Source organism: Anas platyrhynchos, chromosome 6, assembly GCF_047663525.1.
Source record: "Anas platyrhynchos isolate ZD024472 breed Pekin duck chromosome 6, IASCAAS_PekinDuck_T2T, whole genome shotgun sequence".
Taxonomy (NCBI): domain Eukaryota; kingdom Metazoa; phylum Chordata; class Aves; order Anseriformes; family Anatidae; genus Anas; species Anas platyrhynchos.
Genome location: NC_092592.1, coordinates 31,778,837 through 31,804,870, shown reverse-complemented (window position 1 = coordinate 31,804,870; position 26,034 = coordinate 31,778,837). Strand labels below are relative to the sequence as shown.

Below are 26,034 nucleotides of genomic sequence, written 5' to 3'. Positions count from 1 at the left end.
CAAGCCATCTTTAGTTTTCTTCAGTTCACAAACAATATCCTGAAATCATTTTTGCATCATTTCAATGCCAACGTGCCTAGAGCATTCCTGTTTTCACTTTGTAGCTTTATTCTGGAAGCAGTTCATATGGCAAAATCATCATCAGGAGACCAGACTAATTTACACGTGAATTGCTATGTTTGATTTATTATTCAGACAATGCCATTACCCATCCAAATCAATCTTTGTAACAGCTAGTAATAGATGCCACAAATGTGAAAAATCTAAAAGTCTGTGAGAACAAGCTTAATTTCCTCTAAGAGCAGACCAAGTTCAGCAACTGAGATGTTTCCTGTGCCAAAAGAGAAAGTATCATTACTATGTTTGAAAGTGACCTGTATGGAGTTACTACTTTTTGAGACATAATGCAGAAATGTAGGCATTCCCCATTCACTACAAAAAGAAGAGATCTTCTGAATGAAGCACGGTGTTGTAGTCAAAGGGACCACCTCTGACTGCCAGGCTGCAACTTCCAAACAGATCTTGGTGGAATAATTTCACTTGTTGATAAAACGAACAAAGTATCTTGGTTGCTCTAGATTGCTGCCTCCAACTGAGTTGCTTATCAGAACCCACAACCATTTTAAGTATACATTTATACATTGCACCTTCTCCCCAATCTGACATATAGGCCAAAAGATTAAGCCTTTTTGCAACTCTTAAGTCTTTTTGTTTTAATGGAATGAGAAAGACATGCAGCACAGGTAGTTGCATGTCTTTCAGGCTCTTTAAGTCTTTATACCCTGAGCTTATGACAAGAACTGTGCTCAGTGCACATAAAATAATTGAAAGTTACCTAAAAGCATGAATGTCTTTGGGCCTAGACTTGAAACAGAGCTAGGTTTAGACGTACAAAAAAGAAGCAGGTTGTTTTTAGCTAGTTGAAGCTAGAGGTGCCTCACAGCAAGGGCTGGAAATTTCCTGACCAACTGGTTGCTTTTAGTTTGGAGTATCTGACCATGAACATTAAATAAAGAGATAAATGGCCACTAGCTGTAAGAATCTGGCACAGACAAGGGGAGTTGATATAGTAAAACTATATGTACTCCTTCTTAGAGCTGCATTGCCTTTAACAGAAACGAAGGCACACCGATTCAAACTATTACAGAAACAGGTAAAAATTGTCAGCAACTTGGCTTAACTCTCTCCAGAGCCCTGTAACCCTTTCTAAAGATAGAGGAGGACAGCACTCATTTGCCTAAATAGTTTTCCTAAAGAACCTAATCATTTTTTTGCCCTAAAATAAGACATCACATTCAATTTTCTATGGGACAAGCTGAGTAAGAGACTATGCCGAAGACTTTGACATATATTGTCTTACTCTAAGAAAAGGAAAGCTGATTAGAGGAGCAATATCTTGTTTCACGCTAGCTTATTGCCTCATGGCTTGAGCTGCAGCTAGGCCCTGACAGCACAGGAAACAAGTTTACAGACAGCCAGAGCACAGCCTCGGAAGGAAACCATCCATAATCAAGGCAGCAATAAGCCTGCAGGTGGATGTCTGGTTGCTGCAGAGAAAGAAAAACAGGCTTTGGTCTGAGTTTGTAGTCACAATTTATTGCATTTTATATCCTTAAGAAGGACACTTAAGAGTTTGAGTTACTAGGCTCATAAGTTCATAAGTGTATTGGCTTTATAATTGCCATTGCATTTGAGAACATGTGCAAAACAAACAAACAAATGATCCAGTGCCTCCCATAGTAAAGCTTGAAACATGTTTGCTTTACACACATGCATTTCATAAACCAGTTTATGCCCAACTAATCACACTTTCATTAAAAACAACATATAGTATGCAGTCCAAGGCTAGGAGCAGGAAGTTCATTTTGTAGTTGCTGAACAGATGTTAAGCCCCTACTTATATTGTGACAGTTTAAACTGAGACAAGTGTGTTGAGAAGATTATATCATCCTGAGTGGAAACTGAAGTGTTATCTTCCCGCACTTTGTCTTTGAACTACCTCGCCCCCAAACATACAACACAACGGCATGAAAGTTCAGTCTGATTGCAGATCAAGCCACAAGTTCAGAATGGAGTTCATACTTGGAGCAAGAAAATTATATTTGCTTTTAACAACAGTAGGAAGTGCATACTTGGAAAAGGTTGGGGCTCTTCAGTGTTTGTGTGCTTCATTCACAGCCTAAGGAAGAGGGAAGTTCTGGCTTTGTCTAGACATCTGATGCACAGTCCCGTGAGATTCTACACTGCCAGTCACCAGTCATAGAGTAGCCATCTTCATCTGAAAGTCCTTTTTCCCAGGATGCCAGAAACAAATACATTTAAGTTCTCCTTGCTCCCCTCCACTCATGCTTGTGTTCTCCATAAGTCAAGTAGTGTTACAGATTTGTTTGGATACTCCGTTCAGTTTACTTTAAATTAGCCACTTATTCCTGCATATTTGAATAGAGGTCCTCAATCTGCTTCTGGAAGAGTTTAACAAGTTCTGCTCTCTTTGCCTTCAGTGTTGGTGTCAAGAGTCCATTTTCTACAGAGAACAGCTCAGGGTGGATGTAAAGGTCTTTAACCTATTAAAAGAAAATAATTTAGCACATGACACAGAATTACTTAGAGGGCAAACAACAGTTCTCCCCAGCTGCCTTGAGCTTAGTGCTCAGTCTCTACTAATTCAGTAGTCTCTACTAACTAAACTGCTTCTCTGGTGCAAGTCAAACTCCTTTTGACTAGAAGAAAGAGGATGAGCTGGAACTACAGTTCAGGTCCTGCAGCCTATGGGAAACCTCCGCTCCATTTCATAGCAATTGCAATGGTTGCCCTGTACATCTACCTGCCTCTTGGTCAAAAGACAGGTAACCAGGTAATGCTTCCCTGCCTACTGCAATCAGTTTTCCTGGGCATCTGACTTTGGTCAGATGTCTTAAGGTCCCTGTCCTGGCAGTCAGTAACAGCAGGAATACAGACTTCCCACCCATTGTATTACCAATACAGGTACTTGTGACAAGCAGGATTTGGAAGTACTCACTTGTTCAAAGGATTTCAGACCAGCCTCTTTCCCCAGTCTAACCATATCTTCTAAAATAGCTTTCTTCACTGCCTAGAAGAGAGAGCAGAAGCAGTGTGGGTAAAGCTGCCATTTTGTAATTGGCTCAGGACCACAACCAGTACCCAGTCAGTGAGAACTAAGATGGCAAGAATATATATATATTTTAGCAATCAACATTTCTCATGTTAAGAAACACGGTGACATCTGGTGACATGACCACTACAAGGTCATGCCTTTCTTCTCATTGGAAAAGAAACAGTGATAGTCATTGAAAGTCACCCCATATTAAGCTGGTTTAATTTACAAAAAGATGGGTAAAAAATGAAGTCAAAGCGATGCAAGATTGGACTTCAGAATTAAAAATCTACCTATAACCTACTAAGAAGGTAAGAAAACTCACTGAATTTTTGCAGATATCTTCATAGGAACCCTTTATTCCCAGTTTTGCTGCAAACTCTGGAAGTGTCTCATGATCAGGAACCACTATACCTATTAGACAAGACTGAAAACAAGTAGGAGGAGTTACGTTTATACCAAGACAAAGCATTTGGAGTTACTTAGATTGTCTACATGAGAACTTGATAGTCAAGAATATCTCTGTACTAAGCCCCATCTACATCCCAATCTGCAGAATTTGGAAAGCAGCTACATGGACTTTGAAACCCCTTATCTGAGTTCTGACAGCAGCAGTCCAAGTGCTCATGCAGTATGTCTTTTATATGCTAACCACTTCGGCAACTGACACCTTTATGGCAAAGCAGTGGAGACACTGCTCACCTGACATACTAACTCCATACAAGTACATTATTAACCTTTACCCAGCTTCCGACTTGACACCAAAGAAAACGAGATCTTGGTATCAAGAAGGAAGGCTGTAGAGAGGATATGCCTATAAACGTCATGCCCTTGAGAACAGATCTTGTTCAAGTGCTGTAGTATATATTAAAGTCTGTGCCCTGATATTTCAGAACTCATTGTGGGAGGAATCTTGCAGGATGCTCACTCGTAATATCACTTACCCTCAAACTTTCTCCATGTACAAAGACTTGGGCTACAGGAGCACTTCTAACATAGACATTTTCAATCTTCTCTGGAGCAATGTATTCTCCTTGTGCAAGTTTAAATATATTCTTCTTCCTGTCAATGATCTTCAGTGTTCCATTCTACAAGTTAAAGGTGGATGCCATTAGTTTCAACTGCCTGTCTCCCTTCTATAGGCAGCAGAATATAATGTTTTGCTTTTTTTTTTTTCTAAATGAAAGGCACATGATAGTCTGGAACTGGTTTTTGCTCTCTACAGAATAAAAGGGCACTTTATCCAATTTCTCCAATAGCTGCAGACATGATTAGACAGTTCCTGTGTTCTGTGACAAAAATAATAGACTTCATTCTTTGTTGTAGAAGATGCATATTAACTACTCGCTTAGCAGGCGCTATGCACGATCTTATAACCTGACTGGCCTTTGGAGCTTTGCCTGGAGTGACATGGTGAACAATTTAACAAACTATTTTGTAAAGCTTCTATCCTAGAATTTTCTGCAGCTTTGCAGTGTGCTGAAAATTCACATCCAAGGGATGGTTTGTATTAAGCAATTACTTACTGGCATCCATTTCCCTATATCTCCAGTATGAAGCCAGCCATCTTTGTCAATTGCTTCTGCTGTCTTCTCAGGGTCTTTCAGATAACCCTTGAACACGTTTGGTCCTTTAATGCAGACCTACAGCAAGCACAGAATATTGTTAGTCACAAGCCCCATGTTTCAGTATTTCCTGATACACACAGGAGATGGTACCTACCTCGCCTTCATTATTGGAAGAGTAGTAGTTCATTTCTTCCACATCATCTAATTTTATGATGTTGCAAGCCAGAGGGGGTCCAACATGGCCTGAAGAGAAAACACAAGGAGTCATGACTCATGGATTCTGCTAGGAGTTGGACCTATTTGATATGTAACTAGAAAGACTAGGTCCTCCTACATATGACTTTAGTGATAGTAGATACCTAATGGGTCTATTCACTACTTTAGTAAGAAACAGTACTGTTTAAAGGGGTCTGATACCAGAAGTTCAAGAATATTTATTATAAATCCATTTTCAGACACTTAATGCAGGATAAGTAGCAGTGAAGTCTCAATGTTTAGAGCCATTTATTGGTCTAATGAATCGCACAAAACACATGCCACACTTGCCTCCACAGAACTCCCCCACTAACCCTGGTGTTTATTTGCATTTCATCCTCATTATGATCTGCAGTTATGGTGCAGAAGGATGGTGACCTAAGCGCGAATTTAGAATGCTGAATATTAAAAACAACCCTTCTAAGATGAAACTTAAAACTCCAAGTTAGTGTTGCCCTTCAGGAAAGTACTCCTATCTGGCATTATAATCAATTCTTTGAGGTAAACATGATTTGTGGGCTAAAACTAGTTTTCTTAAAGCCATTTGGGAAGTTCTTGTCAGTTTGCTCAGTTCTGTACAGACACTCCTGCACAGTGGGGCAGGATATAGGCTGAGCTAGGAGCTAGGGCACTTTACACAAGAGATGCTCATCTATTTGAGCTGAATATTCTGGTATCCTGTTAACCATACAGGTGACATGCTGCCAAGAATCACTTTGAGGTTAAGCACTCAGAATTTGTCTATCATTTAGCTAATAGCTTGAGTGCCACTTTCTATTGACAGTTGTGCAAGAGTTTCCAAGTCTCAGCTACCACACCTGTTGTCCAGTCTCCAGGCATTGAGAACGTGCATCCAGCTGAACATTCTGTCTGGCCATACGCTTCAAAGATCTATGTGAGAAAGCATAAACATCTTTTGAAAACCGAACCCTTGGTGTAAAAGACCTCACAGTTTCAACTATGCCCGTGCACAAATCTCCTCTTAAGGAGGAAACCAAGACAGTATTATCCTACTTCAGATTTCCTGGTCTTACTGATGTGACTGGATGTTGTTCAAGTTCAGCTATCTAAACCTTGCTCTGGTTACCTCATTCTCCGCGCTCTGTTCTCAGATGTACCACAGTAGGAGCTTACTGACTGTCAAGATAAGCCACAAAACTCAGAGGCAGCTGCCTGACTTGCTGCGGTTGCTGCATATTTCTGCTGCTCTATTCCTCCTCCCAGAGCATACAGGAGGTTTTGCAGTACTGTAGTTTGATGTCAGTTAGCTCTGCAAAATTTTGTTCTGTTGCTGTTAATCCTCATCAAGCTGCCTGTAAATACTGAAGACCCTGGCAGCGGTGCCTCCAGGAACAAGCTGAGCTAGACCAGAGCTGCATCACTGATTACACGCAAGTGACCATCAAATAGGCATTCAGGCAAAAGAATCAGCTTACCTGACAGCCCAATGCTGCTCTGAGAAATGTCAGGACAGAAGGAGATATAGGGGCTGCACCCGTTACCATTATACGCACTCTTCCACCCATGGTCTCCTACAAGTGAATTAGAAGCCATCAGATCAAACTCAGCGTTACATTGCTAGGGTTACTTACACTTGTAAGAGCTTACCTGAACTTTTTTGAAGATTATCCGATCCAAAATGCTGTCATTTCTTGTTATGCCTTGTTTTACTTCAGCCGTCTTCAGAGTCATACCAATATTTAACAGTATTTTTTTCACTGGGGTATTTGCACCACTTTGTATCTGTAAGGAAAAGTATCAGACTCTCAGGTTTCAACTCATATCTGTACCTCCAGTTCTTGCTTTATTAGGAGGCACCATGCATTACTTTGTTGTTCTAGTATTTGTCTTCACTATTGCCATGATCTAGGAGACGAACCAAGGGGAAATACTAAGTTGTGCTGCTGCAGTCATACTTCAGCTACAACTCTGAGGGCTAGTGATCCTTCTAGCTTTGCACTTGCTTGATTTTCATTCTGAAAGTAAACAAGATCTTTGCCTCAGAACAGCAACAGATCTATCTCAGCCATGACTGCATAAGCTGCTCTTGTAGTCCAGGTCTCAGAGATCTTTCCATCTCCTGGAAAAGGATTTTAAAAAATTCCTTCTGATAAGGAATAATTAATGTAGTGATGATACTATGATGTATTCAACTTCAATTCGAATGTGCATACTTGCTTGGATACATGAATGTTAAGACAATTTAACTAAAGATTGCTCACGTACCTTGTCATATATTCTATTGAGTAGTCTTGGTACAACTGGAAATAGTGTTGGCTTCAAGGTTTTCATGTCATCTGTCAGCAATTTGATGTCTCCTTGGAAGAAGCCTACTTTTGCTCCACAGCTGTAGATCACAGTCTAAAAATCAACCAAACATCAGTCAAAGATAATGCATAGCTTTGTTAGCCATAATAATTTTACATGGAAAGCAACATGATTTCCAATACTCAATAGTAGTGTTGTTCATATGTAAATAGACTTTGAGGAAATACAGAAAACCAGCAGTTTTTGCTGTAATTTGATTTATAGATGGCTAATGGCTTGCTGCCGCTAATTTGGCCTGCAGCTTTTCAGATTGGTGTCACAGACTCAGTGAAGCTGGACTGAAGAACAAAGCTTCCTTACAGGAAGTTAGTAGCCATATCTTGGAGAAGTAACTAGGTGTTATTTAGTCTGTTTAAAGGTTTACCGTAGGTAGGTGGGCTTAGCCATTTAGGAATGACTCCTACCAGGTGTTACTGTCAATTAGTTTATACATCCTATGTCTTCTACAGAAGCTTAGTAGCATGCACACAGTCTACTTACCTGTACAACTCTCTCAAACATGTGAGCCAAGGGGAGATAGGATATGCTGATATCTGAAGGCATACATTCAACTGTGTTCTACAGGAGAAAGAAACAAATGTCAGCACTCCCTACACCTGCTTGAGTAGAAAGTAAGTTTGGATCAATTTGAGCACATTAAAATATATGCTTTTAGAGAGACTGAGGCAACTTAGGCTCATCTACCATCTCTGCAAAACTTACTGCTGTAACTGATTCAGTCAAGTTTGTGACAGGACACTAGATCAGGGTTAGTTTTGTGTTTCAGCAAAGCTTGAAATATGGTAGTTCAGTACTCTTGGCATGTAGGTCTTACTCATTCTAGAGTAACGTCTAATTAGTTCTTGTTCAAGGTCAAACCAAGTTATTTAACATACAATTCTCCCATGGAAACAAAGGCACTTAGGAAAGTGCCTACAGGGAACGAATGGTTTGCAGAAGACGCCCACAGTAAAGCAATTTTCACCACTCAGCCACATAGCCTAGAGACCATCGTTAACAGTAGCTTACCTCTATGCTTTTAAGGAAGGCAGCGGCATTTGCAACAACATTCTCATGCGTCAGCATGGCTCCTTTAGGGTTACCTTTGGAGAGATCAGACAAAGTCAGCTGTGAGTGACTGCTGCTGCAGTCAGTTGCTCATGTCTTCTTTGGCTCAGTCACTTTGAGCTGCCTTGGTATTAGGCTCAGCCATAGCTTGCATTATCTCACAAATACATCTCATCTTGAGCACTTTCAGCTATGGCTCTAAGACCCTGGATTTTTCAAAGTAGGACAGCATATATTTGGTTAGTCTCCCCTCTAAGAACCTTTGTCTTTGTGTACTTGACTTTTACTGACAATGTCCCAACATACTAAGTGTCCTCAGTAGTGGCTTGACATGGCTCTAACTTAATCTTATACGTTGTTTGTATTTCCCTTTTTTGCACTGGAAAGTTAGTGTTTTTAGTACAGCGATTGTTTTAATATGGAAGCAACAACATGCATTCTCTTACCTGTTGTACCACTAGTAAAACACACAATGCAAAGATCTTCAGGCTTAGGAGGCTAGAGGGAAAAAGCCACATTAGGTCAACAGTGTAAGGATTATTATGTTAGTTATCAGTATCTACTAGAACTAGGAGTTGTTTGGAAACATCAAGACAAAATCTACAAAAAAATCCTGTCAGCTTCCTTTCCTAGCAGCATGTCAAGAGGTCTTTTCAAAGACTAGTTTCACAAGTTTAGAACTATTCCACAGAGATACTTACATTTGGTTTTCTGATGTTGTTTCTTCCCAGCTCCTGTATTAGAGAAAATACAGCTTAACAATTGCAACAGAAAGAAGTGCAGCAATAGCAAATGAATAGGTAATTGGATTTCAAATGCAATGTTATAAAAATTATCTCATTCAGTGAGAGAAGTTGGTCTTCATGCATTTAGTACCTATAACTTGGAAAAAATGACTCCTGAGACTGTGAAAATCATGAATGTGTGGAAAGTGAGTAGAGCTGCTCAAGGAATTTGGAAGTCCTAAATGGAGGTAGTTCATTTCATTTAAAATAGGCCACCTCTCTTACACTCCACATTTACACCTCAGATCTGGAAATTAACCCAAGTATTGGGATGTCAAAACAGCCAGTAATTTTCACTTAGAGTTTTAATTAGAATCAACTGGCAGCTTAGAAGCCTGATAAATCCTGTTACAACTGTACCATGAGATATGCTAAGGAAATCTTCAGGTTAATGCGTAGAGTATCCACAGCATATGAGCACAACATTAGTCAATGGTTTGACCTCTGCAAGTCTACTTGTTTAAATATATCAAGTTTCAAAATGACTGATCATTAAGATCTCTGATACAGGCATGACAACTGGATGATTCTTACATTGTAGTGTCATTGTTGCCTATTTAGCAAGGTATTTCTCTGCAAGATAAGAAGTCTTTAGTCACCTACCTCAACCTCCTGTAGTGCTAGAATTTCAACTCCCACTTTTGCTGCTCTGTCATTGAGCTCTTTATCGAAGAGATCCATAAGAATTATAGTCTTCAAACATGGGGTCTTTCCATGCTCACAGTTTTTAAGTAAGATCTGTGCTTTCTCCGGCTTGTCACAAATCACTACGCTTATATCAGCTACAGAAAAGAAATTACATTTCACAAGTCTGTTCTGAGGACATGAGACACTACTGAGTGATAACTCAGGAGAATGTATACTTAGAATGTAATATTGGTTATGTTCCAAAGCCATTTGCATTTAGTTCACATGGATTCACTGGCTGGCTTGACAGTGCTAAGAAAGTTCTTTCCTACTAGGGACAACTCACTTTATAGCTAGAATCTCAGTTTTACCTAATGTGAAGCCTTTACACTGAGGAATCAAAGACAAATATCTTCAGTCATAGGCAAGACAAGTATTTATTCTTTTGGTATTGCCATAAACATGCACTGATTGTTCAAATTTGACTACTTTCCTTAGATCTAAGGAATTTTAGACCTGTTTGAAAGAGGTAGCTAAAATTTGAGTTAATGCCTCTACTTCCCTGGATGCGCAAGAAAGTTTTATGCAATTACAAAATCATTTACCAGTAAGACAGCAGAGGAATTGGATTTGTCTGAACATGCTGGTTCCCCATTAACCTTATAAGTCACAGCTGTGTAGTACTATGGCAAGGCCTGTTGGCAAGATTCACCACCATGATCGTTGAAGTGATTTACTTGACAAATCCTGTTTATAGGTTGGATCCTAGATAGTTGTGACAGCAATTGATTTTTATTTCCTGTTTGCCCTCAATCACCCCCAGACTAAGGAAAGAAATTTTGAAGATGCATTCAAGCTCCCTCTCCAGTTTCTTTCATGGTGGCATGCTAGCTGTTAATTCTGTAGAACTAAACAGATTTGGGCTTATCTCTACTCCTCCCCTCCTCTGCTCTTTGCCTCCTAGAACTTTTTAAATCAGAGACACACATCTAGTCTTAATTTGCATGCAAATCTGTCTGCATTGTCTGTTTGGCAAACAGTGTGGGAGTTCAAGATTGCCAAACCTCAAACAGCTAGCAGTTGTTGACCCCTCTGATTGCAGCATGGTCCACAGAATCTAGCAGGTTGTCAGTGGACTTGCACCCAAGACACCAGAAGACATACAAAACCCACTGCCTTCTTCTAAGCATTGAATCTCATACCCTGCAAAGCAGCTTTACAGAAGCAGTGTCTATAAAATTATAGGGTAAAGCTACTCTATTTTTTTTTTTTTAAATCAAATTCCTTTGCACTTTAACCTTCTCAAAATAAAGCTTCTTAGAGAAATCATTATTATGAAGTAGTTGAAGTCAATATTTACCTTTGTTGACAATATATACAATAGCTTCTGGCCCCAGAGTGTCATAGAGTGGAACAGCAACCATTGAGTAAGTGTAGCAGGCATACTCTGAAATTATCCACTGAAAAGAGAAAACAGAGCTAAATAGCAGCTCACAAGACAGGATTACCTAGTGACTTCATACAGCTTGACTAGCTCATGCACACATTAGTAGCGGTGTTTGTGTAAGGAGCATGTCTATGAGGTTCTTACAGTATCAAGGGTTCAAGATAGTTATAGATTGCGTTACATGCCCAGCATAGTATGTGCCCAGTCAGTAATAAGGGAAATACGGGGGTAAAAGCCAGTTGTGGTTGCTCCTCATGTGGCCTCAAACTATTTAAATAGCAAGCTGAACAGACCCTCTTCTCAAGATGTCAGAATATTCTGGGAAATAACATTCAATTTGTTGCTTACCTCTGGCCTATTCTGAGCAAAAATGCCAATGAATTGGTCTGATGATGGTGTACATCCTTTCTGCAGGAGTCCTGATCCCAAGTATTCAGCTCTGTCCAAAACCTGTAAGAAAGTTTCCCCGTTTTAGTGCTACAAAACAGCATCCCAAATTATGTCATCCACGATGTACAACACTCACCTGCTTGTACGTCAGCCACTGATAAGGTTGGTTGGGTTTTCTGTAGCCTAAACAGTTGCCATTTCCTAATGGAAGAGTTCAGAAAAGCAGCTGTAAAGCTCAGTACTGAAGCTGCATCACACTTCAATGCAACACTGGTAAGTGGGAAGTATTTTCAGACATCTACCTAACTGTGTGAAGCATGTGCAGTGTCCACGGTTAAGTACGTTGCACAAACAAGGATTGTAAGACTGATGGCTTCATCTTTATAAGCAATACTTCCAGGATCTGGTGATATTTTCCCCATTTCACAACTCAGCTGAGTTTGAAATAGTTTGTAATCTATCACATATTCATGCCTGGGACCCTTGAAGTCATACAGACAGACTCATTCTTATGAGCAAGCAGTAATCTTACACTGAAAAAAACTCACCCACTTCAGAGGACAAAACAGAGAGGTTTATTTGCACACACCCTTTCTCCCCCCAAACCACACTTGTTATTGCTAAGTCTTCACAGGGCTCTGCCACCTTAAGCTCCCAATGTTTGCCCTTACCCAATCTGCCACCTGCTACTGCTTCCAAATCGAGGGAGGGGAAACATGGTCACTTGTCACTCCACCCCACAGAAGTCTAGGAAACCTTAACTGTTACTACAGATGAAAAACAATGCAAAAAAAGCTTGGAACCACTTTTTTTTTCCTTGTGATGTGTGAGTACTAACTGGCAGCTGCAAAGCTTACCAGAAGCATGCAGTCCTCTCTGGAAAACTTCATACAAGGTTTTAGCATCTTCAAAGTAATAAGAAATCAGGTTATTATCTGTCAAGATTGCAGCTCTTCTGGCTCCTCCCTAGGAACAGAGCACAGTTATGAAATCAGTATAGAACAGATACAATGCCATTTGTTCCTCATCCAGTCTGCCTGCAATCCCCTTTAAAGCATTTAAATACAATTGAGTTGTCAGGGAAGTCTCATTTTCCTTCTTGGTTTTGATCTATTCAGTCACTAGTCACATGCAGAGGAATTTTCTATAAGGCCTAGACTAATATTCAAATGCACGTTATTAGAGAGACCCTGACCAAGATCAAGCGCTACCACTTACATAGTTACATGAAATCCTTCATCTCAGTATGCCATCAGCCTCAAAACAGTTGCAAATCATTTATAGTATGTAAAAAAAAATAAAAAAAAAATAAAAAAAATATTCAGTGACAGCCAAGGTTAAGAAGCACACCTCACCCTGTTGGCAAGAGTTGCAGTTTCTTACTCTTGGCGTATTAACACTTCCCTTCCCACAATACTGCTGAGCTGTACAGCAGGTTTTGTATCTCAGACAGGAGAGTTCCCACAGATGCCCAGAGTCAAAATGAATTGGTATTCAGAGCAAAATCTCAAAATGCTCCATCCCTACATGCAGAATAAACATTACCTCAATTCCTATCGACTGCTTGTTCAAGTCAACAGAAGGAAAAACAGGTTTGGGCCTGCTCATCACCCACAGGGAGATGACAACCCCAAATGCAATAAGAGTTATCAATGCCGGTGTTGGGAGCGGTGAGAACAAGACTTGAAGTATCCAGATCATTGTGCTGGATCAGTGCAGTCTGAGTTGAACCTGAAACAAAACAGGAGGTTTAGTAGGTATACGTTAGAAGCACTCACTACCTGTAAGCCAGGGTTACTTAAGTAGTTTGTTAAGCAATACTACAGATTGTTTCAGCCGTTTGCCCCTAAAGACTCCTGGTACAATAATAAAGCATACTTGTGCAATGCTTTAAGCCTCTTAAGAGATCTGAAGTCACTTGTCCCCATAAATCTTAATCTATTCTGCATCCACCTCCACAAAAAGCAAGTCCAATGATATCAGGCAAGGAACAGATGCCATTTTTTTTCCTATTCAAGAGTAAAAATCTGCCAGTATATAATTTCCCAAGTTTAGTATATACATATATAAAAAATAATAGTAATGCATACATGTATAGTTCAGAGATGTGAACAGTGGAAGAGAACACCTCAAGACAGTTATTGCTGTCCAACAGGAGGAGGTATTGCTGAAGCTTACACAGACATAATAAACTTTTAACAGTCTGCAGGAGAAGCAATGTTCTCATGATCAGCTGCTCCTACTGGAAATCTGGGTCAGGAAAGTGCTTCTGATACTGGTAGTGTCCTCAGCATGAGATACAGTACAAGTCAAAAGTCTTAAAGATACTTTTGCACAAAGAAATGGTGCCCTGGAAGTCAACATGTGCAACAGAAGTCTGGCTGGGAGATACAGAAGCCATTTTGCTGCTTACATGTTGCAGAATCTCTTCCTGCAATGGCAGGGAAACAAAAACTGAGAATGCAGGATTTCCTCACAAGAGATGCAAAGAGACATCTAGCTCCTTCTCCTCTCTTAGGAGCAAGTATTTTAATTTCCAAAATGCTCTGGTATTTTTCAGATTGAATAGCCAAGGCAAATATAGCAGATCTGACTGTATTTGGTCAAAATGAACTCAGATCTCACTAATTTATCTTTGCTAGTATCTAAATAGGTACGCAGGACATGTCACATCATACTTGGCAAGGTCATTAACCACACCCTTTCAAATTCCTTCATGCAGAATTGAGGGGACCCAATCAGTAGATATGCCAGCTAGCAATTAACTGACTCCTTATATAAGAATAATACCAAGTATTCTGGAACAATGGGCTCCAGGTACCCTTTAATTAGAATAACTTGAGAAGGTTGAAGGTAGTTTTCACACAGTAAGTTCAGCCAGGTCCCAAAGTCAGAATTTGGGTCTCTGAATCCAGACTGATCAGTTAGATCACCCACATGAGGTTTATGGGTTTGTACTTCTCAGTTTCCAGTGGCTATGTTAATTGGCAATCCTAATGTGTTCTCTGGTGAGAGAAAAGTAAGGCATGCTTTGGATGCTCAGCATCTGGATAAGAACGGGTACCATGAAGGCTTGTCAAGTCCAAGCTGCCAAAAGCACATCACCCATGTATCTGGCAAGTATCAACTCCCTAGACCTACTCATTTTGAGTTACAATGTGCCCTCCAAACCCCTGACCTAGATCTCATGCATTGAGAGAACTGCCCCAAAAAGTTCTGCTACAGCAAGAACGGCAGGAGCTACTGATTTATGGTGACATTGAATGAATCTGGTCGTTGGACATACCATGCCTAGGAAGTACAAACCTATTTTTTCTCAGTACAGAATATTGCCCATCTCCATGCCCTTCACTTGGCTTTTATCAACTGAGTCTGGGGGGGAAAAAAAAATAAAAAATCTCCTAAACCAGGTCTGCTGATGAAGTTTGAATTCATGTCAAAGTCACCCAGCAATCTGTTCTATCACTGCTTTATTTGGAAAAGTAAGAATTTAATACTCTTCATGATGTATACATTTGGTCTTGTTAAGCTTTACTTCAGCAGTAAGCAAACAGCTTTCTGTAGGTGGCTGAACAGTATTTGATTTATGGTGGAAGTCAACTACTTGCTTTTACGTTATAGTACGAGAACTGAAGCAGCTTGGTACGGGCATCTCCACTGTTCAATATGCAGAGGGGTTTAATATACAAACTTTTTTGCTTTAACTCAGAGCCCATTGCTAGATCCATGTGGCAGAACAAACCACATTTGAACTGTTTGTATTTTGGAAGCTTAGCCTGTGGCAAGATAACAAATCTAGAGCTCAGCACATCTATCCTCCCATCCTTTTAGAGGGATACCAGAGTACTCATATCCAATTACCCTGGATTTTCATTCATAGCAATCAGCTTCTGCAGTCTTTTTCCATCCCCAAATGGGTTAAAAGGAGTTTTCACGCAGTGTGTTTCAGATGACTCTTTTCTGGATGTAAAGTTCTCCCAGCGAGCAGTAAGAGAAGGGAGCTATCTGCAGGCAGCTGAAGGGACCACATGCCTGCGTAGTTGTACCAGTGTTAATGGCTCAGTTGTGTTCTCATGCTCATTTTAATAGCAGTTTAAGGGCAGTTTAAGGGCTATTTCCTAGAAACCGGGAAGAATTGGTTGCCTTTAGAATATCATGCTAGAGGTAATAAGCAGAACTGTCAATCATATCTGTAGCACAAAGTTCTTTTCATTAACTGATTAACACTGATTAGCAGTGTTAATTATCCTAATCAGGCAGATTGGTGCAGTTGTCACAAACAACTACTGTCTGTTAAATGGCCTTATTTGACAGAAAATTAGTAGAAGACACTTGTCTAATCTTGCTGTGGTAAGGATTCCTAACCCCAAATGTTCCAGGCAGCAGTAGGTAAGGCACTGAAAGCTTTCAGTCATGGCATTCTCATCTCCTCATTGACTCACATGTGAGGCGGTCTTCCTAGATGCCTTGGCACAAACTGACCATTGAGCTCTGAAAAATGCTCGGAGCAGAGAGCTCAGAGAAGTCTAGGGACAACACCTGATCAAGTGTGAGAGAAGCCTGAAGGTGACTGAATGCAGTAAAGCTTTTGCCTTCAGGTTGAATGGATTCCACAAGTCTCTTCCATAGAGAAGAGAAAGCAGGCAGTAATCTTAAACCAGTGTGACCTAACCAGCATTCCTATAACTGAAAATTATTCTTGACTAGTTACAAGTCAAACCAAAACAATTTTAAGTTTAAAGAAACATCCTACGTCAAGCTAATGTCCAAAACCTGGGAAGTATCATGTGTTCACTTGCTAATTAGTTTTTTCTAGTAACCATCATCTCTAGCCCACTTACAATACCGAATAAGCCTGTATATGCAAGAGGCAAAATCTGACATCCTTTAAACCCACAGAAGTTATTGGTGTGTCAGACGTACAAATACCTAGATCTTGTTTACATTACATGAAAAATATGCCTTTCTTACCTGAAAGGCTATTTTAAATTCCCTTTACTTATTACAATGTTTTGGTTTTATTTTCCAACTGTGTTTGCTTAGTTGGCTTTAGCCCCTACTGTCAAAGTACACAGGGTGTGTTATTCAGGCTGTGAGAAGAAACCACAACTGAATTTATCTCAGCTTCCAGATCTAAGCCAGTTGTCTACTATTCCTAGAGTTTATACTGTAAATACCTGTGAAATCCAAGGCACTGCTAATTAACCACCTCTGGCATCCTTCAAATACCACTTAATCCTGCTGCCCTGAAAACAGAAGAGCCATCAGAGAGGACAGGAAACTTTTTTTGTCATAAGCCCTTTGTCCATGCACTCCACCCTCGATATGTGCCATGGAGTAACCACAACCTGAGTTTAACCCACAAATCTGGTACATTTTACATATGTGACAGTTGATCTATATGGGCTGAGTGAAAACTCAGCTTGGCACAACATGCAACAGTGCCAGGACATTTCTGACTGTAGGGTGAACGAGCTCTAAGGGCTTTCTTAAGCATGCAGAAAGGCTGGAGTGCTTAAAACCCCAGGGTTTTGAGGGACTTAGCCCCCAGTGACCAGAAAGATGGAAAATGCACAGGATGTCTCAAACCACCTCTGTTAGTCCTCTTGTGCAATAAGATGGTAGATGGTTAAAGTGTACTTAGGTTGTCTGACCTGATCAATGGTCAGGGATAAGGTGCACCAGGATCAGGAGTGCAAAGGCTTAGGTTCTCTTCCAACAACCCCCTTTTTATCAAAAGAGATTACAGTGATTCCAGTTACAGCCTTAAGTTCAGGACTGCGTGTTCTCTTTCTACTGTACACCTCCTTCCCTTCCCTTCCCTTCCCTTCCCTTCCCTTCCCTTCCCTTCCCTTCCCTTCCCTTCCCTTCCCTTCCCTTCCCTTCCCTTCCCTTCCCACCCCCCCATAATTTCCAGCACGATTCCTTCATTAGCTAGAGAAATGAATGAGAGTTGTTCTCTATTCTCTACAAGCCAGCGATCATCAGAAAGTAACTGAGCTCTGGTTTCAAGCACAAAGGCTTGAAGAAAGAAACTTAGCATGTATCTCACAACAGTTCTTTACAGACAGCAAATCTCTTGTACTTGCACCATTTCAGAGGCAAGGGTCGTGCACTGACTGTGAGATTTTTTCCCAAGATTATATTCTTTGTCTCACACCTGCCCAAGAAACAGTTTAATTATGCTTTTGAGTCAAGCACAAGAACTTGTTATCAGCATTAGTAACAAAATACTGACTGAGTGGAAAGAGTAAGTAGCAGCCCCAGTGTAGCTGGTTCTACCCTAGTTTGTTAACTAACCACCACTAGCTCACCCTTTGCATTTGCTTACTCATAGTGTGGCTCTTGCCTGTCTCCTGCAGATGTGAGCCATGTGCCGGTGTGTGCTTAGAAGCATTACGTCCCATCTTCCTCCAGCTGCAGCAAGGAAAGCTGATGTTCTGCAGGGTTTAGCATTCAGAGGGAAGCTAAAGTGCAAGATCCCAACAGCAACTGCTGCACCATGCACAAACCACATCACCTGTTGCCTTGGGAGATTTGGGGCTCTGAAGACAGCTCACTTCACAGACTCAGTTATATAAAGAGAAGTAAAATCCCAGAGTTAGCTGCAACGGCTTTTTCTCAGAACCGTGTTTAGAGGCAGACGGATTTATATCTGAAGCAAAACCCACAGTAACTTGCATTAAGCCTGAGACGCACTTTGCTTTCAGAGTACCTCTTACAAGAGCTATGGCCAAACAGTTCAAGTGTCCTTTGATCTTGCCTGAGAAGCGCTCTGCCATGGGAAAGCACAGGGCCTCAGTAGCTTACTTTCAGGAAGTACAGCACTTGTGGTTTCAGACTCGGTGTTACAGACTATTTCTGGGTCTTCCTCTATTGAACTCAAGCTCTCAGTACTCTAAAATAGAAAGACCGTTTTTATAAAGAACTTCACTTATATTACTGCCCGTCCATCAGGCGCACAGTGACGCCATGACAGTGCTTAGTGCTAAGGCTTTGTCAGATGGCTGCTAAAGCCAAGCTTTCAGGGGTAATTTATATCAGGTTTTCTCCTTGAAAGCTACCTATTCAGAAAGTATATTGGTCTCACAGAAGAACAGAACAGCTAGCCCTTTGAAGTTTTGAAGAATTTTAAAAATAGTATAACAAGTCCTGCTACTGTTTCTTTCCTCTATTAGATAGTACAGGACGATAACCTCATAAGATATGCACATGTCAGCATTACATTAATGGGAAATTATTATTAGACATAAACATGCACAGCTGAAACAGCTAAAACTAGAGCTCAACTTAGAAATCCATAGAGAGCCCCTCAGAAAACTAGAAAATGTTCATTTAGCAGCTTACATAGCCACATAAAGAAAGGCAGCACTAAGAACTTTTAAGTATGGATGTCTTTTATCACAACATATTACAGCAGCCGTATTACCAAGAGCAAAGAGCAAGCATATATCTGAATTTAACGAAGCTTAAGATTAGCATCTGATGGCATGCTACCAGAGCTTTCCTAGCAGGTTCCTGATAACCGCGTTATCTTGAACCTCATAGCTAAGCACTACATATGCACGTGGTTTGTACTAAAACTGTACACTGTGAATAACCATCAGCAGGGCCATTAGCAGTAAAACAAAAGTGGAACTTTATTACTTGTCCAAAAAGCGCCTACAGAGAAGAGAAGCAGCAATCAAAAGCACATACCATGCTGTAGATGAGGCAGGAAGCCAACCTCTTTTCCTTAAACACAGGGAGCCTTATGAGCATAATAGCAAACCAAAACCAATTAGATAGTAATCGTGTTAAAACTAGAGCTAGTTCCCTCTCCCCGGTTTAAATAAATCAGCAAGCAGAAAAGCATGCCGGGAGCAGAGGTTATGAAAGGGAGGAACTTCAGTGGTTAGAAAAAAAAAAACTACAGAGGAAGTTTTTCTTTTTTATTATTTGGTGAAGCAAGGAGGTTGAAGTTTGAACATTTCTGAAAAAGGAGATAAAAAGTGTTCCGAGATCTTTTGAATTTTTATTTGTAATTTACCATTTATAATCCATTTGCTTGTTTTCCCTCTGTGTATAAAGCTGCACTTTCAATACCAGGGATTATCTTCCTATAGCTGTGCTGTACATTAAGGTGAGCAGAGCTTTGCAGCCTCTAGTGCTAACAAAATAGTTGGGGTACAGTATTTCTTATCTACCGCTCTAACATGCTTGTCAGTAGGCTGAATCATGGTTTCTGCTGATTTTTTTTTCCCCCCTAAAAGCTGCCTTGTTCCTTCTAAACTGCTTTCTGCTGTGCTGTCATTTTACATGTGCACAATTATTTGCACAATGTAAAAGTGAGTCATGATTCAAACTTTAATTTAGTTTCCTACTACAGCAGGAATTTTCTTTCTATCTAGAGTTGTGTTCCTTCGTGTGAAAGTTCACGGCTACTGTTGTTTCCCTTTTTCTCCATGTTGCTTGCCTGATATAACTGGAATTTTGCAGCAGGCTTTGAGGGGTAGGAAGGCAGTATCCTTACTTAAATTTCTTCTTTTGTGCCTTGACCTCAGATCTTGGAAATACTTTCCCACTTAACAGTTTACCCATCTGAAAGCTTTTCTGTGCTGTATGACTTCAGAATAATTTACCTAGCCAGAATAATCTACAATAAAGCTAAGAAATTACGTAGCTTGTACTTGCATAAAGAGTTCTACCTGTCCTGGACCTTGGCTTGCTAAAACTTAGTCTCTACTAATTGCTATTATGTCTTGAAGTAAAGCTAGCTTACTCTGCAATTTCAGCATTATTTAACAATGCAGACCTGTAGGGAAGCTGGGGGTTAAATCACTGATTTTGTCATGAGCTTTGTATGAAGATGAAAAAAAAATAGCTTGTTCTGCACAAAACTCCTTTGCTTTTGCCTACCCAGAGCTGCTCCTGTGGCATTTAAGTGAAGTTGTGACTTTGAGCTCTAATAGTGCCAATCATGGTGCAATTATGCTTAGAGAAAGGCAATGCCTCTTAAACAGAAGAAAAAGAAAACACAGGCTCCCAGCCCAGCCAGCTGCATTAACAACTTCTGGGAGTTCTTCTCGGAGGATTTCTCCCTTCAGATATCTGACCTCAGGCTGTTATTTTTTTTGGGAGGAAGAGGAAAAGTAGAGAATCTGCTCTGTCTGTGATCAGTTGTTGGGTGGCAATGCTGTACGTCTCAGTCAGATGCCCTGACTTTTGCTGAGGGTGTGAGAGAACTTCACAAAAGCCTTGTGAAGGATAGCTTTTCCTTAATGATTTGTACTTCTTAACACTCTTAATTAAAATAGAGCTGATGTTCTTTCCCCAGTATACATAAGAAATAATATGATAGTTTTGAGGCTTATTATTTTTGATAGTGCCTCAAATGATCTGAATAAACCCTGGCTTTTTAAAGGAGGCACAAATCTATTTGTTGCTAGTAATTCTTTGCCAAAAGATAAAGCAGAGCAGAGTCATTAATAACCTAACCTTTGTTTCTTTTTGTACACGTATATGAAATATATAACTGCATCTTTCATACCTACTAGTAAATTAAGATCAGCAGAGCAAAGATAGTATAAAGAGAGTTCAAATTGATTGCTATTGTCACTATCACCAAAGGAGAAGTAAGATGAGCTATCATAAGAAAAAAAAGGTCATGGCACAACACAAGCAATAGCCGTCCAAAGATGCCCAAATATCCCATCTACCTATAGCAAATAGAATCAGTTGTAAATAAGTGAAGGAGAAGCACTAGCTCAGTGCATAGTTCTCTCTGTTGTCACTTCAAGACTTGGAGCTAGGTTTTGTGAGTCTGTGGAAAGTGTGGGCTCACTTTATCTGAAGGGGTTTTCAATTCCTCTTTGTTATCTGAAAGCTGTACAATTAATAATTCTTAATTGGCTTGCTATGTTTTTTTGAGGACATCCTTCTGGCTTTTGTAAAACAAAGAAACCGTACAGGGACATAAATGATCTTCTCAGAGCATAAGTGGGTTCCTCAGAGAAGGCAGCACAAGCAGGATGATGGAGCACACATCTTTTCAGCTTACTTGCAGCTTGGTCTCTGGTTACCCTTTCTCTCTGCTGTCCTTTCCTCAGTTACAGCTGCAGCCCTATGCACAAGCAAGAGCTTGGAGAAAGCTCCATCTCTATAGCTCTGAAAACTGTGCTTTTATTTATTTATTTACTAAAAGGTTGTTACAGCCAGCTTCTGTGGTGTTAGTTAAGGATTAAGCTCCTATTGCACTAAACATAGCCAATACACTTGTGAGTGTAAACAATCCTGTTTATAACACCTTTTTACTGACAACATTTCAAAACCTGCCTGTGGTGCTGGGGAACCCAACGATGACTTTTTCTGGAGTTCTGTTTTCACGAGGAACCTGAATGGGAGCTGGCACTAGCACCCCGTGCGCTGGATCTTTAAACAGACAAAACCAGCACGCTGATAAGAAAATGGCTTCAGCCACGCTTCAGCAGTCAGGTTTCCCATTCCAGCCAGGCTATATCAACAGGGAGTGTTGAGGTGGTTGCTCTCACTCCGGCACTTCCTCTGGCTGTGATTTCTTTGTATGCCTCTGTGAGCTCAGACCCTCTCCTTGAGCAGCCAACTACTCAGTTATCACCTTTAACAGCACCCAGCATGCACATTACAGCGAATTTGGGCTGTTGTCCCCTTTGCAGTACTCCTGTGCAGGAGCAGGAAGCCTAGTGCTTTGGAAAACCTGGCTCCATCAGGAGGGATTTGCTTACCTTCTGTCCGCACGGGGTGGAGGGGCCAGTACAGCTGCCTTGCTTCTCTGCTTTACAACTCCAAGTGGGTGCTCGAGGGCTGGTGCTTCCCCAGCTCCTGCGGCAGGACTGAGCCCCGAATCATCGGTGTGTGGCTTTAATAAACAGGCGATACTGCACCCAGGTAACCCTTGAACCTGCGTTGCAACAGGTTCAAAGGTAAAAATTATTCTTGATCAAATATAAAGAGCAATTTTGGCTGGTTAGAAATGTTAAACACACAACTCTTGCGCAACAGCTTCAGAAGAGAGCAGCGCGCCGTGAAAGTGAACCCCAGCCCTGTGAAAGCTGCACACTAGGATTTTCAGCAGGGCTCCCATTTATTCTGAGTGTGCGTGGAACACCAAATAGGCATCATTTCACTGAGATGAGGTACCTCTTAATTGCACTTAGAGTTTACAAACACATTCCCATATTTTGCCTGTCCTTAGCCATGTCTGGCTGCTGAGGAATAGGTTTTCTTTGCAGCTGAAGTGGTCTATGAAGGAGCATGTTTCTTTACAGCAAGAGCTCTGAGTGCAGTTGGGATATGTAGGGGATTGATTATCTTACCATTATACATCTTTGCCCTTGAAGGTGTGCAAAGGCTCATTGGACTGGAAAGAACAGACAAACCCTCCTCCATCCAATTTGCAAATTGACAAAACATACTCCATCCAAACCTCCTCCTCCAACTTGTTTTAAGTGGGATTTATTTACTTTTGTCTCCCTCCTTCTATAGAGTGGGAGTAACTGCTGCTGTGCTCAGTGCTGATTGAGAATGGGCTCAGCTGTGCAGTGATGTATTGGGACCTGGCTGTGAGGTGGAGCAACTTCGCTTCACTTTTGAAGGTTGTGGGTGTAATCTCTGGAAGAGCTTTGCTCCTCAGGATCCAAGACACAAAGCTAAAATGACAGTTTCTTCTGCATGTTTTGTACTGTTTGGACTGGTCAAAATCATGAAGCTTTTGTTGATTCTGGCTGGGTTTGACTAGTGCTGTAATTTGACTTCTGTTTTTAGATAAATATTTGAATATATTTGAATAATAATAATATTTGAATTCTACAATAATATTTGAATATAGTAATATTTGAATTCTACAATATTAATGCTTTCCACTTAGGATCCTAAGTATTCTTGATTGGGATGGGGAATCTGCCTATATCAGCAGAGATTAGTAAAATTGGAAGTACCTGTGGCAGCAGTAATCATCATCCTAGACCTTCTGATCTGTAATCTCCTATAAGTTTTTAGAAAGCATCAGTTTGGGGAGGATGAAAGAATGAGTGGGATAGTTCTACACTTGGTGTAGAGAGTTTGTTTGCTTTGTTTGTTTTTTGTGCAAATCTCTTGTCTCTGGTCTGTGGTGCACGTTGCATGTGGGAAGCAAAGCCATCAATTTAACGCTGTTATGAGGTATGCACTAGATTCCTGCCCAACTATTTATTTATTTTTTTAATTGTAAGTGGGTGTTGCCTCTGCCTCAGAGGAGCTAGAACTATTGACATCAGCTGTGGATTTGGCTCCAGATACATTGTTATCTCAAACATGTAGTGGAAGAGTAGCAAGGAGACTTGAGACAAAGCAAATTACCTAGGCTGACTGTATGTGTTAAATGTTAATGGCATTTCCTTCTCCGCTCTTTCTCCCTGGTGTGTAAAGTACATGGCTTTTTACCTCTTTAGAACAACAAATTAGTGTAAGTTTTATACCTTTCACCTCTGAAGTTGCTTCCTGATGAGTGAAGACTATTGATTAGTTTACTTCTAAGGAGAGAGCTGGGAGTCCTGAGTGACTGGGTGGTCAATGTCTCATCTCTGATTCGCATAGGTTGGGCTCTAGAGCAAAAGTCTTGCTGAGCTGTTAAGGGTGGTGAACCTTTTTTCAGTTTGTTTTGAAAGCAAGTGTGAGAAAGCAGGTTCACAAGCCCCAGAAGACCCATGGGGTTATGTTCTGTTATGTAGGCTTTCTGTGTATGTTATCTGTGTTCCTTGTTGTTTCTGAATGAGTGATGCCGTAGTCGGTGATCTCAGTAACTAAAACACACAACCAGTGACATAAGAGAGACCAATACAGTTGTGGAAACATCACCTATGTCCCAGTTTTGAAAAGGAGGAGCTCAAGGGAAAGCTAGTCAGAGTTAACAAAAGCTATTTTCCGGGAGACTGGGATAAATCATTCAACTTTCAGTTCACAAAAATGTTGGTACTTTTTCCTCCCAAGACTAAATTCTGGAGAAAACAGAAGACAAACGACATGAAAATCTCTCTGTATACTAGCTAGGATCATATGAATTGTGTCAGGTTCTAAATTTCTTGAAAACTGATATTCCAATTTAATTGGAAATCTCTGAGCAGGGTACGATATAAAATACTCAGAATTATTAATTTTTGACAGAAGCATCTGCATTTAGTGTGATTTTAAGCATGTGGTAATCCAGATTTTCTTTAGCTAGTTTTCATAGGTGATAGAAAACTCACTTCTTTTTTCTGATCAGATCCACTTTTTGTGCTTATGTGAAGTAAGACTAGTCACATTAACTCCTCTTTCAAATATCACACAAACCATTTAAGCGTTTACCCTTTGTACAGACTTGACACTTGAGTGATGAGCATTCACCAAAAGGGAACAAGAAATTGTATGGGGTGTGTCTTCCCGCTCACTTCCATCTTCGTTACTGACAGTGGGATTTGTGGGCATGTTTCACTTGCCTGCCAGTGAACATATAACCGTGGGGTATCCCTGAATGCTGATTAAAAGTGATTCTTGCTGAGGTTGTGCAACCAGTCCAAGCTGTATAGAGTGGAGTTAAAGGTCATTACCACCTGAAGCTGGAGTTTAATCACTCTTCTGGGTAACATATAAGAAGCCTTTTCTTTATTGGTCTTGTGAAATCTACTCATATGCAATAGGCTGTCGAGTGATAAACATGAAACAAGCTCTAACCCTTCAGCCTAAACAATGGCCGAGACAGCAGTAAAGTTTGGTGCCAGGATTTCATGTCATTCTTACTGGGTTAATGCTTTTGAATAAAAGGGATGGTTGTTCAATTAAACAGTTTAGATGAGTTAATGAGACTGCTCCTGTTTGTATATTATCAGTGTTGTGGACTCTGTGATGCCCAAGAGAGCTGCACACTTGTTTTATTTTCTGGTATTGCTGCTGTATGAAATTGAAGTATCTGACTTTCTTTTTTTTTTTTCTTTTCCCTGTTGAAAATCAATGGCATGTCCCCAGAACTTCCAAGGGGTTTGAAGCCAGACCCATCATACTTTTAAGATAACTGTAGATGTTAATGAAATCTGCAGAAGTATGAATTGGCACAAATCATTATGCAGGAGCTGGAAGCATTGGATTTATATCTTGACTTGCAGGCTGAGAATTTTACATTAGTCTATTTAGGATTAGATATTTTCCCCAAAAAAGATTAGTTCTTCTGAGCTCTGACACAAAAACCATTTGGTATTGATCACTTTTATTCCATCTGATGAGTATCATAGATGAAAAATAAAGGAAGCTGTCTCTGCAGCTCTCTCTCCATCAAAGTAAAGCTATTCCTATCTCAAAAGCAGTAAATGCTGGGTATTGCATGCTAACTCCAGAGACCATCTAGCACACGTTCTGCCTAGCTGTATGGCTGTGATGAAAGTCTGTGGACAGATCAAATTATCAGATCTTTTCTTTCTTTAAAGGTTAATAATATAATGGAGG

At 40.4% G+C, this 26,034-nt stretch overlaps 1 protein-coding gene and 1 long non-coding RNA gene across 4 annotated transcripts in view; one reads left to right on the top strand and one right to left on the bottom strand.

Annotated features, from left to right (window-relative positions):
* Positions 1-1,576: 1,576 nt before the first annotated feature.
* ACSL5 (acyl-CoA synthetase long chain family member 5) lies at positions 1,577-23,031 on the bottom strand. 3 transcript variants are annotated; one of them, XM_005014458.6, is made up of 23 exons: positions 22,896-23,031; positions 22,305-22,480; positions 16,740-16,808; positions 13,108-13,293; positions 12,420-12,528; positions 11,699-11,763; positions 11,521-11,622; positions 11,086-11,185; positions 9,702-9,880; positions 9,015-9,047; positions 8,760-8,811; positions 8,275-8,348; positions 7,747-7,824; positions 7,165-7,299; positions 6,547-6,681; positions 6,375-6,470; positions 5,757-5,829; positions 4,838-4,926; positions 4,642-4,758; positions 4,060-4,203; positions 3,441-3,542; positions 3,020-3,091; positions 1,577-2,564 (listed from the first exon to the last, which is right to left on the bottom strand). In XM_005014458.6, the coding sequence occupies exons 4-23, from the start codon at positions 13,261-13,263 to the stop codon at positions 2,424-2,426; spliced, it is 2,052 nt and encodes a 683-aa protein (XP_005014515.1). In that variant the 5' UTR covers positions 13,264-13,293; positions 16,740-16,808; positions 22,305-22,480; positions 22,896-23,031; the 3' UTR covers positions 1,577-2,423. The 3 variants fall into 3 exon arrangements, with proteins under 3 accessions (XP_005014515.1, XP_005014513.1, XP_005014514.1); XM_005014456.6 differs by lacking the exon at positions 16,740-16,808 and having other exon boundaries at positions 22,896-23,024; XM_005014457.6 differs by lacking the exons at positions 16,740-16,808; positions 22,305-22,480; positions 22,896-23,031 and adding an exon at positions 19,261-19,404.
* LOC110351790 (uncharacterized) overlaps positions 23,031-26,034 on the top strand; it is a 32,426-nt gene continuing 29,422 nt past the window's right edge. Inside the window, exon 1 of the long non-coding RNA XR_002399636.4 lies at positions 23,031-23,739. This is a non-coding gene — a long non-coding RNA (uncharacterized lncRNA). The remainder of the gene's footprint in view (positions 23,740-26,034) is intronic.